The sequence below is a fragment of the Petaurus breviceps genome, unplaced genomic scaffold, assembly GCF_028583685.1.
Source record: "Petaurus breviceps papuanus isolate PSGF00001 unplaced genomic scaffold, PetGlider_PUasm1.0 187, whole genome shotgun sequence".
NCBI classification, from domain to species: Eukaryota; Metazoa; Chordata; class Mammalia; order Diprotodontia; family Petauridae; genus Petaurus; species Petaurus breviceps.
In genome coordinates, this window is record NW_027185799.1 from 24,851,945 (window position 1) to 24,864,001 (window position 12,057).

Consider the following 12,057-nt stretch of genomic DNA (forward strand, 5'->3'; position numbering starts at 1 on the left):
TGCATATTATATGCAGGGCACAGCCCAGGGAGGAACACTAAGTTTTGATAAGACAAGATCACAACACCCTTATGGTACTTACTGTACAATTTGTAAAAGGATAACATACAAACACAAATAATTATAATACACAACATTATGTGATGGTCCCCAGATATTAAGTTCAGCCTGTGCTGGGCAGAAAATTTTCTGCTATCAAGAATTGGTTGGGTGCCTTGGAAAACTTACAGATAAGAGAAAGAAGAGTTTAGAGAACAGTACTATATTGTGTTTATGTTTTAATGCCTTACTCTACCATTTTTAATAGCTTATGTTTATATAATATTTCTTACATTTTACAAAACATTTCCCTCCTACACACCCAACAGCCTTGAGAAGTGGTTAGTATGAGTACTGGAACATTCTGCTAACTTATTTTCAATCTAGTACTTATTACATTCTTATAATATTGTACAACTGCTTCCCTTCTATTTCAAGGTTTTTCAACAAGATTACAAGTCCCTTGAGGGCCTGATCGTGTCATATTTTGTGATACACTAATATGAGTCACTCAAGTGTTGAATGCATTTTGAAATCACTTACTGAGTGAATGAACAATGTCAGTTTCATTTTAAGTATATATGCTTCAAAGTTTGGTATTCTAAGGTTCTGAATATCAATTATTTCCTTATTGATTTAGTTTATTAATTATATATTTTGACATCTAAATGAAAGGCACATAAAAATTAAAATAAGCACAATACTATCCTATCTTCCCATGAGTTTGCTTCCTCCCTCCAAAAAAAACCAGCCATCCTACTGATGTCATCTATACATGAATAATCTTTATAATGTATACCTATCAGGTCATTCAAAGACTCAGAAACATTAAACATCTCCTGCCCAACTGAAGAAAATCCAAAATCCTGAACCCACCACAAGGCTCCAATCTACCCTCTCAGTACAATTTAAAGCTACCCTTCTTTCTGGATTGCACAAAGCTTACCACAAGATTAATTTCTCAACAGAACAGATTCAGTAAATCTCGATATCATCAGCCACCTAAAATACTAGCAAATAACACATAATAAACCCAAATCCAATATTCAACTATAGTGAATTGTAAACAATATGATATGCTGCAATAGTATAGAAAGGTTCAGTGGCAATTTGTACCATTTAAATTATAAAATATTATATATCTGCAGACACATTTTCAAATTTTAATAAGGAAATAATTAAAACAAAGATCTAGTCCCTGCTTCAAATATTCCAGATTACTTTTTCAATGTACTCTTTCTGCTAATGCTACTTTTTCAAATTTTCAACCCCTCCAAAGATCAGAATTCAAGCTTTTTAGCCAGTCAAAAACCATTTATTAAGTAAGTGTGCTAGATATTGTGCTAAGCACTGGGGATACAAAGAAAGATACAAAAGCCAGTCCCTGATCTCAAGGAGCTCACATTCTAACAGGGGAGACACATTCAAACTATGTACAAACAAGATACACAGAGGACAATTTCTCAAAGCCCTCCACTGTCTGGCCCAATGCTTCTATTCCAACCTGTATACAATTCTAAATGAGCACTTTTAATCATCTAAACAGGATTATGATAGTCAAAATAAGCAGTTATACCTTAGTAACCCAACAAAAAAATACTAATTGACAGGATCTTTATTTGTATGTTATTTTAACCACAAAAAGAGCATTCAAATGATCTAATTTATTTAATGTTAACTGTCAGATAAATGATAATAAAAGGCCATTCCAGCAGCAAAAAAAATGTATGGAAATCTATTCTGGAGCTAACCCAAACTACAATCAATAAACATTTATGCCATGCCTATGTTGTGCTAGACTGCTATACGGGCAGGTAGGAGACATATTGGATAAACTGCTGAGCCTGAAATCAAGATGACTCATCTTCCTGAGTTCAAATCTGGCCTCAGACACTTACTAGCAAGTATGACCCTGGGTAAGTCACTTATTCTGCAACTAACCCATAGTACAATCAATAAATATTCATATTAAGTGCCTAAATTGTGTTAGATACTGTGTGATAGATGGTAAAGATACAAAGACTAAAGTGAAACAATACTTGCCCTCAAGGAACAATAAATATGCTACAGAGTGGGACAAGTATATATAAAAATATATACAAAATACATGGTAATTTAGAAGAGAGGACACTAGTAGCTGAGTATATGGGGGGGGATGGGGAGGAAGGGGAAATCAGGAAAAGTCTTATGAAGACAGTGCTTCAGCTTATTAGAAAACTAGGGTGGAGTATATTCCAGGCATGGGAAATTAATCTTAATCCAGCAGAAGAAACAGCAAGGATACTGGGGGGGGGCGGACAGGGAACACTCTATGGAGGAGAAAAATACGTCATTATCTTGAAAAGAAAGGCTGAAACCAAGTTGAGAAGGGCTTTACATGTCAAAGAAAAGAGATTATATATGACCTTCAAGACAACAGGGAAACACTGTAACTTTTTGAGCAGGAAAATGACAAGGTCAGACCTTGTTCCAGAGACATCACTTGAACATCAGTGTGGAAGATGGCTTCTAAAGGGGAACAAATTAAGGAGTAACACTTTAGGAGGCTACTGAAACAGCTCAGGTGAGAGGTGAATAGGGAATAAAGGAGCCTGGCGGAAGGAAACCAATACAAGAAATGTCACAGAGGCAAAACTGACAGTACAGGATAATTCACCAGATGTAAAAATATAAGGAAGAACGAAATTTCTCTCCAGGAACTAACCAGGTTACAGAGGGTACATCTGAGAGGAGAATCTGAGAGGGGCTTTAGAGCTGGAGGGGCACCTGCACTTGAGGCACTGAGCTAGCCATTCACCAAGCAAGTTAAAAGGAATAGTAGAGAATAAGAAAACCCAAGAAGAGAATGGAGGAAAGTCATAGCGTTGTCAAATCAACAGAGAGGTTGAGAATAAGGACTGAGAAAAAGATCAGATTTCCCAATTAAGATAATGCTGGTAACTTTAAAGAGTTTTAGTTGAATGTGAGGTCAAAAAACCAGATTTGCAAAAGGCTGAAGAGAAAACAATTTGGTGGCAAGGAATGTAAACAGCTTTTTCTAGGCTGACTGAGAAAGAAAAGAGAGATATGATAGTTTCACCAGATAGTAGAGTGGAGGACTTCTTTAAGGGAAGAGGAGGAACCTGGACATGTTTGAAGATAGGAATTTGACATCTGAATTAAATTTATGGTAGCAAATAACACTTCTTAGAGTGCTATATCAACAGCAAAAGGGAAATAAGTTGCCCTATTTGGCCTGCTACTGTTACATATACACAAATCATGGCAAGAAAAAAAAGACCAGAAAAAAGTCTAGTTTTGTTGTACAAGGATTTAATTCATACAACATTCTCCTTTGCTCTGAAAACCATTTGACACCAATACCAACCCCCTTCTAAGCAACAAGACCTATGTTATATCCATACTCTCATATGTATTTTTGTAGCTGCTGGAACCTACCATATCCCTAGAACACTAAATGAATATATTCTTTTAATCTAATTTACAGAGTTTGGAAATAATCTAAAGGATGGTGAACTCATAGGTTTCAGAAATCTTAGCTTAAAACTAGTTAAAATAAAAGAAATATACTATTAACTGGAAAGTATGTATCTAAGTGAATGTTACCCTTGTTCTAAGAATATTGCCATTGCTGAATGAATTTCTGAATTTTTTTTTTTTTAAATTGTCTTAGAAGCTTATGGTATAGTATTTTAAATATCATCAATGGTAACAAATCATATTTTAAGTGAGTTTAACCTGTATATGTTCTTAGGCATGTCACTATTTCTACAAGCCTCAATTTCCTGATCTGTAAAAAGTAGGGGTGGGTATAAATGACTGCTGAGGTCTCTTTCAACTCAACTGAGTCAGACAAAATTTGGCTCTAAGGAAAGTAATAAAATTTCTAGTTAAAAACAAGATTAGTTTAAGTGATGAGTCTGATTTTCTTCTGTAAAAAGAAAATGACAACTTTAAATACTAACTATATTTATAACCAATATACCAACAAGATGGCTTTTTCTCTGACCTCACCTTTGCAATTTCTTATACAATTCACCTCTACCACCACCCCTTTCTCCAATATTCTGTCCTCTCTACCACAGCTTTCTCAGGAGTTCTCCTAATAATTCATCAACCACCTTTCACTAACTATGCATGTTCCCCTAAGGCTCTGTTCTAGGACTTTCTCCACATTTCTATAGATTTATCTCTACAATCCGAAGAGCTCAATTATCTCTATGCAAATGCCTCCCAAATCTTTACCAACCCTAGTATTTCACTTGAATGCTAGTCCCAACTCTTCAAAGTCTCACAGATCTCTCAAATTCAACAAATTCAAAACAGAACTTACCATCTTCTAAAAAAAACTCCAGGTTTTAGACTCAGGAGGACCAATGTCCAAATGTGGACTCAAACACTTGACACTTACTAGCTGTGTGACCCTGGGCAAGTCATTTAACCCCAAATGCCTCACCCACCAAAAAAAAACTAAAACCATTTCCTCAAAGTGCCCTATTTCAGTTGACAGTACCAATACATTCTTATTTACCTAACTTTAATACCTTAGGACTCATCATTGAGCTTTCCCTCCCAGCCCATCCTTTATGCAAACAACTCCCAAGTATTATTGATCCTATCTCCAGAGACAACTCTAAAAGATCCCCTTCTCTTCACTCACAAGACCACTACTCTAGTCTGGAACATTAATCTCATCTTTTCTGGACTTACTGTAATTCACTTCCAAGGGACTCCTTGGGATACAAGACTATTTTTTTCTTTTTTCAGTTTTTCTACATTTTTTGTATCCCCAATATTAAACACAGTGACTGGCACATTGTAGGCAAATAACAAATGCTTCTTCACTGGTCCAGCTTCTCTCCTATCCAATTTATCTACTCCCCACTTCAGTCAAAATAAAAGAGGTATGACTTTGTCACTGCTCTACTCAATTTTTTTTTAATATCTGGATCTATAAGTCATAACTTAGTGCCTTCATATAGGTGGCTTTAAAAAGGTCTGCTGAATTGAGCTGAGAAAAAATTTCAACTGAAAAATATTTGCTGCTTTAAAGACTATAGATTTTAAGAACCATCACAAAATTTGTTTTTTGAACTGAGATCTATAATGACCTAACAGAAAAGTAAATCTTTTGGTTTTAAGCAAAATTTGCTTAATAACTTTTTATAATTTTTATTGCCTGCTTCATTAGAATACTATGAGGATTCAGGCTGCTAGGTACCCCTGTGAATAGAGCACTGGCCCTGGAATCAGGAGGATCTGAGTTCAAATCCAGCTCTTAACACTTACTCCCCCTGTGACCTTGGACAAGTCACTTAACCCCAATTGCCCTGCCTTCTTCCCCCCTCCAAAAAAAAATAAAGCAAAAAAAAGAATACTATGAGGATTACATATAAAGTTCTTTTAAGAACAAATATGATAAAATATTCTAGAACAAACCTTCTAGCTGGGGAAACGAACTTTTTAAATAACTAGTATAATACATTCAATAAACCCACCTTATTTGGATGGGGGGAAGCCTTTGGCTTTTGTTTATAAAGAGAAATTATACTGTCTTCTAACAACTACAAACCAACCACCATGAATCACTATGAATCTAATACTAGGATCAATGATCTAGAGCTGGGAAGAGCCTTAAAAGTCCAGTAATCCAACCCCCTCATTTTGCAGATAATGTAAGTGAGGACCAGAGAAGTTAATCCACTTTTTCAAGGCTGCACAAGTAGCCAGTGCCAGAGCTGGGATTTGGACTCAGGTCTCATGACTCTAAATTAAGCAATCCTTCAGAGATCTTTTCACTGCTTCACTATGATTTCAACATTAAAATAGTTACAACTATTTTCATACAGAGCAGAAATTTTGGTCATGGTTTAAAAAATAAAGCCAAATTACAAGCAGGTGCAATGAAGAAAACTTTCAAAGAAATGTATCTAAGTAGCCTCAGAAAGAAATCGAATCCCGAGACACCAGACACAAGTTCATAAACTGCAAGCACCAGACAACCCTTCAGGGGCAGAGTTTTATAAATGAACTGAGTGTTATGAATAACAAGATAGGAGGGGTCAGGGGTCCGGGGAGCTCATCAAATATCGAAAAGTTTCCCTTGCCTGCTGGAGGAGGAGCCTAATCACTCAAAGATCCCCAGTACAGAAAAACCCAAGCCCAAGAAAAAGCCTGGGAGGAGGGGGGGAAGGGGTGGGCAAACCCAAAAAAAGGGTTTGCCAAAGGTATAGCTAGAGCTGGTTACGCTGGCGTAAATAAACAATCTAGCATCAGCCCAAAGTACCAGAGTGCCAGTCTCCCACCTCCACCTCCCCACCTTTTTCATGCCGTCAGGTTATGATAAGTGGGCCAGTGGAGGAGGGGGAAAAGATAAAATAGGACATCCCAGGAAGGAGGCTGGGAGGATAAAAAAAACGAAACTGGGGGTAGGACAGAATGGGACTCTGCAGGGTTATATGCAAGTTTAGTTTGTCGAAGATAATTCTCCCATCATGGTTCTAGTGGGGTAAAAAGAATGGAGCAGGACTCTTTCTGCCTAGGCTCCCAGACTCAAGAGTTGGAAAAGCCCTCAGGGGCCATAGTCAACCCTCACCAGCACAAGGAAGCATCCTCTACACCATCCCCGACATGTGCTCATTCCATCCATGGGGATCTCTACAGAGATGGGGAACCTACCTCCTAATGTAGCACCCATTCTACTGCTGCCCACCCCCGCCCTCGTTTTAGAGACTGAGGAAACTGAGGCCCAGAAAAAAGGGAATACGCTGAGTCCTCCTGGGGCCTGAGGAGGCCAAACCTCCAGCCTCCTCCGGCCAAAAAGAGGACGACACTGGGGGCCGGCCCCGCACCGCCATCTCCTCCCAGACCTCAGACTACCGGAGCAACCCACGCCCCCTCGGGGCGATCCCGGCCAGGGGCTGTAAGACAAGCTCGGAGAGGTAGAGTGAGCCCTGATTGTCAACTCTCTCTCTTCTCTCTGTCTGTCTGTCTCTCTCGCGAACGCGACTGTCGCGATAGCAGACATCGATGCTCACGCTCACCTGGATCCACCATCCCTCTCCCCCACCCCAATCTATCCTCTCCCCACCCCCATTTCCCCTGGGCCGACAGGTCCCCTCAGCCGCCACCACGGCATCCCCGAGGAGCAGTGGAGCAGTTGTGGGGAGCCAGACGTCCGGCCGCGGGGGCCTCCTCTACGGTCGCGGCACCATCCCCTCCCCGACCCCCCCACTTCCCCACCCAGGCCAGAGCGGTTACCTGGGCGCGCGGGCACGGCAGGAGGTGGGGGAGGGGCCGGGACCCCCGAGGAGGAGAAGGAAGAAGAGTGAGGAAGGTCGCCTACCGGCTCAGGGGGTGGGGGGAGGTTTGTATGACTTGTTGTTCCGCACAGGGTGACAGCTGTTTCCTGCGCAGGCGCGCCGGGCCCCCACCACAAGCAGCACCAGCACCACCAAGGCAAGCCAAATCTCGCTAGATAGTTCTTACACACCGAAGGGCGGGGGAAGGGGAGGGGAAAGAGGTGGAGTGGTGGAGTGGGAGGAGGAAGGAGCGCGCACCCCTTGCCACCCACACACATGCATACATACGCATACACAAATATACAGGCTGGTCTTCCCAGGGCTACGGGCGCGCGCGCGAGCACGCACACACGGATGGTGCGGGGTCACGTGACCGGCCCTGTCTGGGCAGCTAGGTGGAGAGGTCACGTGGCCCGCCCACCCGCCTAGGGCTCAGTGCTAAGGGCGGCGCTAGTGAGCCGGTGGTTCACATGACCCTCGCAGATCGATAGTTTTCTTGCACTTTCCCTCCCTCCCCCGCAAACTTCTTTCACTCCTACCCAGAAGCCTCACCAGTCCCATTTCCGGCCCCTTTGGGGCGAGACGGGGTAGAACGAGGTGGGCAGTGAGAGGGCCCTGGGGCGCTGCACGTCAGCAATGGTGGAGCCCCCCCCTCCAGAGCGGACCACACTAACAGTCTTCAGACCACGCGTCACAATAATAGCCTCCAGCGTGACCCTATTGGCTGCCGATTTGTGACGTCAGAGCCGGTGCAACTTCATCTAGGCTTCTGAAAGACCCTTCAGAGCGACCCCTCAGGTGGGGGGGCGAAGTCACATATGTAATTGCTATTGCTGCTGTTTCCCCAAATCATCCTGTCTGAGCATTCTAGAGAGTTGTACCTGTACTGCCTGGCTCCTCTTCGCAGAACTAAGGTCCTCAAGGGCAAAGGGCTTTGGTTCAGTGTTAAGTTCCAAGTCACTTTTAGTGTGGTCAGATCCTATAATGGGCTGCCTCAGGAAGTTAGCATTCAACGAGCACTTACTAAATGCCTACTTAATGTGCCGGACACTGTGCTAATAAGCTCTGAAGAGACAAAGAAAAGATGCGGGTAAGGTTCCTGTTGAAGTGGTATGACCTGCTGTGAAGGGATGGTAAAATACAAGGAAATGGCTTTTTTTTTTCTTTTCAGATAAGGTTTAGACTATGTAACCTTCGAGTTCCAACTCTGGGATTTGAAGATGCATTGCGACTTATGATCTAAAAAGGAGGCCATCAGACCTCCAAAAGAACCTTCGTGGAACTTGCAGGGGCAAAGGGAGTGGAAAGTCATGGTTTCCCTACTCAAGAATTCTCGCATGCAGCAATCATTCAGTGAACTTTGGTGGCAAGAGCAACACTATCTTTTTATTTAAATGACTATAAAATGTAGCTTTTGCTGCAGGGAAATGGGCATGCTAGTAACATTGTTGATAATAACTAACAACCAGTGCAGAGTTTTTGGAGGGCCATCTGGAAATAAACATGAAGTCATAAAACTATTCTTACCCTTTGAACCTGTGATCCCATGGTTGGAACTATGAATAAAGAAATTGCTAAAAAGAAAAAAAATCTGTAGAAATGTTTATTCATACAGGGAAGTGTGGCGAGTGTTTTGGAAACAGTTCAGTAAATTTAGTGCATTAATTTTGCAAAATACAAGAAAATAAGCAATTGCAAAACATGGGAAAACCTATATGAAGTGTTCATGCAAAAAAACCTACATGTTAAATGCAGCCATATTAAAAACAAAGGAAACACTAAATACACTGATTCAGGATTGTTTTGCTAGAATTTCCAATGGTTTTTTCATTATGTCACACGGAAACTATTCCATGTATGACTCAGTTTCTTGATACTTGTTACAAATGTTTGTAATAGTTTAAATTTTTTTTAATTTTAAAGATTGTATTAGAAGCAGGGTTACAAATGATTTTTTTTTTTTTGCTTTTTGGAGGGGGAAGTTAGGGCAATTGGGGTTAAAGTGACTTGCCCAAGGTCACATGCTAGTTTTGTGTTAAGTGACTGAGGTCGGATTTGAACTCAGGTCCTCCTGACTTCAGGACCAGTGTGCTCTATTCACCATGCCACCTAGCCACCCCTGTACAAAAGATTCTTGAGGGTGAGTATGCCCTCATTCTATTGTCTTGTAAAATCTTGAACTTCCTCCAGGGTTATGTAGCTGCTGCCCCCTAAAATGAAGAAAACTTAAAAGTAACCCATGTGGGAAACTCAGTCTGAGAAATTCTCATAAACTTTAGTACAGAATAAAACTCCTTGACCTAAACACTGTAAATGAAAGTACAGATGCCCTCTAATTCACAAGCGTTAATCAGTTTTGGCTAAAGCTATTGTTTTTACTAAGTCCATCCTTTTTATTTTGTCAGTAAGAACTGGGCTGGGGCGGCTAGGTGTCGCAGTGAACAAAGCACTGGCCCTGGAGTCAGGAAGACCTGAGTTCAAATCAGAACTCAGATACTTGCACACTTACTAGCCATGTGAAGTTGGGCAAGTCACTTAACCCCAATTGCCCTGCCCTCCTCCTCCAAAAAGCAAAAAAAAAAAAAAAGAATAAATAAAAGTTGTTAGAAATGTTACTAACAATTCTTACCTTAAGGTTTTTTGGTAGGGCTTCCTCACCAAGGCAAAATTGCACTGAGAAGGGAAGCAGCAGGAGAAAGAGCATTGTATTCTGAACCAAAACACCTGGGTTATAATATCAGGTGTGCCATTAGCAGCAAGCACCCCAGCATCCCCAAGGTGGCTGCCAATACAGGTTCTTAGATCTGCTTTTCTAAAGGAAAGTAACTCAAAATGGGTTAACAAGCTTATTTTAATCAAACATATATCATTTACCTAGTTCAGGGGAAAAAGGTCAGTACCCCGAACTTCAGAGTATACAGACAGAAACATTTCAAGTAGACAGGCTTCCAAACTGTCCAACCATTACATCCATACCAAATCACAGTTACCAGAGAGGGAAGCATCAACATCTGGGTTTTTCAAAGGGTGGGGGGGGAAGGGGCAGTTGTCAACAATGTTTGCCCAGAGTCTCATCTGGTCAAATCAATCAACACTTCTCAAAGTGAGCCCCAAAGCAAAGCCTTTTGGGTATTATATAGCCTTCTCCTGGGTCAGAGAATGTAACCACCCTCTTGACTCACTGCCCAATCACACAGCATCAAGATGTGGGCATTCCTGAAAACCAAGCCTCCTGCCACAGGCTCCATGTAACCACATTCAGCCTATTAGGGGGCAGAATATATTTTTAAATCAAGGAAGGTTCTCAGAGTCTCTTAAGCCTATTAAAGGGCCTAGGGGCAAGGAAATTTGCATTTCCATTATACTGGATGATCAACAAATTTCTTAATTTTTTTGTACCTGTTTTCCTGTAGATGTAATATCTCCATTGTTTATCTCACACTCTGGTTTTGATGATGAAAGGAAGTTTGCATCTCTTATTTTTCTGATAGTTTTCAGTTCATAAGGTTGATGAGAATTGCCAATGTTTTCTATCTTTAATTAACACCTTAATAAAAGTGTTTAAAGTTTGGTGTGGTGAAAAGAGCTTTAGCCTTCCAAAAACCTGAGTTCAAATATTGAATCAAACTTTGTACTAGCTATGTGATCCTGCAGATACATCACTTAATCTTTCTATGTGATGCAAAATATTTACAAATAGCTGAAGCTAACATTCCCAAATAACTTTTTTTTAATTAGCCCCCTTAAAAAAAAGTATCTGAATTCTCAATTAGTGTAAAGGTGAGGGTTGAGAAAAAGAAATTAAATTACCCCACCCAATTTAAAGTAAGTGATAAAATACAACACCATAATACCCTAACCAATTGAGAACACATGTCAATCAATTAATCATAGGTTTTAAACTAAGTACAAATAAAAAAAGTACTTGATCAAATAGAATAATGTAAACCAGGAAGAATGATCAGATTGGCTGAGAAAATTTGATAATGACTGGGGGCCTATATAAAACAAGAAAACTAATTCAATTGAAACCAAGAGATTCCCACAGGAACAAAGAGGAAGAAAACCTTCCAGTTAAACCTCTGATAAGGCATGGATGGGGGTTTTGGGGGGGGGGGAAACAGAGTCATGGTTCTTGAAAAGCTTACCCACTAAGGTTAGGGTTGCTCTGGAGACCCCCAAAATACCAACACATTGGGTCCTGCCAAATGAATTTGATTCAAGTCTTTTCAGCCAAAGAAAAGTAAAATTTTCTAAAAGCTCACTTACATTAGACACAGAGTAAGTCTGTGCTAGGTCATTCTATGGTGCTCTCACTACTCTATGGTGCTCTCACAGCATTCTATGGCGCTTTCACACCACATGGTGTGAGATGGGGTCTTATATACAGAAGATTGTGGGAGGAATCTAGGGGTGGCCTAGAGGAGGAGTTTGGGGAGGGTCTTTAGGAGGAGTTAATGAGGTCAATGAGTGATTAAGGGTGGGAGGTAGCTAGAGGCTACAAGACAATGGTGGGCTAGGCCAGTTCAAGGGTGGATTGATATTTTGATAGGCTAGTAACTAGGCTAGTAGTTAGCAGTTAGTAACTAAGCTAGAGATCTGGGCCCAGCCACAATGTAAGGCTTATTGCCTCATGCAAATACCTCAATCAAATTTAATCAAGAGTCCAAGGGAGGTTCCCAGAGCCTGTACCTCCACCACTCAAGGAGAGCTGGAG

The 12,057-nt window shown here is 40.9% G+C and overlaps 1 protein-coding gene and 1 long non-coding RNA gene across 9 annotated transcripts in view; one reads left to right on the forward strand and one right to left on the reverse strand.

Annotated features, from left to right (window-relative positions):
* Positions 1-8,546, reverse strand: part of KDM4C (lysine demethylase 4C) — a 463,317-nt gene extending 454,771 nt beyond the window's left edge. For 2 of the 8 annotated variants that reach the window (XM_069090750.1, XM_069090758.1), the window contains exon 1: positions 7,385-7,512. Coding sequence is in view for 2 of the 8 variants with exons in the window: in XM_069090752.1 (XP_068946853.1) it covers positions 7,893-7,901 (9 nt within the window). In the remaining 6 variants the exon portion in view is untranslated. Of the gene's footprint in view, positions 1-7,299; positions 7,519-7,628; positions 7,722-7,892; positions 8,120-8,415 lie in introns of those variants that run through there. The other 6 variants (XM_069090752.1, XM_069090754.1, XM_069090755.1 and 3 more) reach the window with 6 other exon arrangements.
* LOC138163220 (uncharacterized) lies at positions 8,294-8,930 on the forward strand. The gene is made up of 2 exons (XR_011168848.1): positions 8,294-8,430; positions 8,512-8,930. It is a non-coding gene; the product is annotated as an uncharacterized lncRNA (long non-coding RNA).
* Positions 8,931-12,057: the final 3,127 nt, after the last annotated feature.